The following is a 1,750-nucleotide window of genomic DNA, read 5'->3' on the forward strand; positions in this document are numbered from 1 at the left end:
ACACACACACACACACACACACACACACACACACACACACACACACACACTTTACCTAACATGGCTTTGCCCTCATCCTCCAGTTCAAAGCGGAGCGTTTGAAGCTCCTGTTCTGACTGCTGTTTGAGCGTCTCGATGCTCTGGCGGTGAGCCTCTCTGAGAGACTGCAGCTCTGCATGGTGATGGTGGCGGAGACGCTCCTCCAGGTCCTGATGGAGAGATGAGACAGGTGGGTAAAAAAAGGAAACAGAGGAGGGTGAAAGAGAAACAAAAAGAGGTCAGGAAAACAATTAGAAAGAGGGAAATGCAGGAGTGGGAGGACCAGAGGGAGACCAGCGACAGGAAAAATGCAAGAAAATGAACAGTATAGGAGGAAATGATGGAGTGGGAGGGAAAAGTAAGAGGCAAGAGGGATAAAAACAATGAAATGGAACAGTGAGCAAGAAAGAAAGTAAAAGAAAACAATTTTATTTAAAATCCTCTATGAGCTAAAGGAGAAACTGACCACTGAAGCATCAAGAAACACACCATTTATGCTGCAGACTGCACAAATCGGGGTCACCTTCTATGTCTGAATGCATCATAGTGCACACACTTTTTTCTTACATTTCTTACATTTGAAATGTCAGAAAAAATTATAAGTCACTCTGCTCTGGAGATGTGATATTAAAGAACGTGCAGACAGTTTTCTCCGTCATATTTCAAGTCTCATAAACACTTTTCCTAGAAGGTTTGCTGTTCCTGTCCAGAAGTGCTTCATATTCATATTGCTGCATATTTCCATCTGCTTTGGATGCTGGAAGATCGTTCTGGTTGCCATTAGTTTGCAAGAAAATAACATCCTGTCTGCAAACACTTGCCAACTAGCTACTGAACTTGGAAAAGTGCGGCACACCAGAACTAAAGTGTTCACCGTCACTGAACGGCGTGCTTTATTGGTGCAACCAGCATGTTTCAAAACACCCAACTTTCACTTTGAAGGCAGACAGTCTTTGTTTTCTGTTTGTGTCACACTGCTTAGGTATTACATCACTATTTTAATGGCAGATACACAAAGCTAAGGTGTCCGTAGGGATATTAGGCATAAAAATGGATTGGCGCATCCCTGCTCTTCATCCTTCTGCATGCAAACATGGAAATCTGGAGATGGGATAGAGGTGGGTTTCTAAGAAGCTTGCGGATATATCCTGAAAGATCTGACAAATGGATGTTAAGAAGAGTATCAGGCAATTTCCCAGGATTGGAGCTCACATCATGTCCTGCTGGAATTAATTAATTTATGGTAACCCTTCAAAAAACTTGTTTATATTGACACAGAGAGAAAAACTGAGTGATGTGCCATCAGATTCTTTTGATAATTTTGCTGTTGTCGTGCTATGAAGAAGGAACAGGCACAAAGACATTAATTAGTATTTAGGCTAAAGGCACCAGAGGCAGTCTTTGTGTACACTTCCAATTTTCAGCTTTTCTGGAAACTTTTTGTCACATTCAGCATCTGAAAGCAAGAGTCTCGACTATTTAATTAATAAAACAATAAATATGTTCATTTTGTTTCGTTCAGCTCTTTGATTTCCACTTTAGTTTCCAAACAAGAACTTAAACAGTTTAAACAGAAAAACATATTTGACTATTAGCAAAAACAACTGACAAGCATACACAGCATTAACATCATGCATTAGCACTGTTTACTGGAGGGTTGCCACAAAACAAACACACACACACACACACACACACACACACACACACACAC

The 1,750-nt window shown here is 40.9% G+C and overlaps 1 protein-coding gene across 5 annotated transcripts in view; it reads right to left on the bottom strand.

Moving 5' to 3' along the window:
* LOC102192866 (protein FAM184A-like) overlaps nucleotides 1–1,750 on the bottom strand; it is a 217,913-nt gene that overhangs the window by 45,676 nt on the left and 170,487 nt on the right. For all 5 annotated transcript variants that reach the window (XM_013915605.1, XM_005751838.2, XM_005751837.2 and 2 more), the window contains one exon: nucleotides 56–209. In XM_013915605.1, the coding sequence (XP_013771059.1) occupies nucleotides 56–209 (154 nt within the window). The remainder of the gene's footprint in view (nucleotides 1–55; nucleotides 210–1,750) is intronic.

This window comes from Pundamilia nyererei, unplaced genomic scaffold, assembly GCF_000239375.1.
Source record: "Pundamilia nyererei isolate P.nyererei 1_Seehausen unplaced genomic scaffold, PunNye1.0 scaffold00329, whole genome shotgun sequence".
NCBI classification, from domain to species: Eukaryota; Metazoa; Chordata; class Actinopteri; order Cichliformes; family Cichlidae; genus Pundamilia; species Pundamilia nyererei.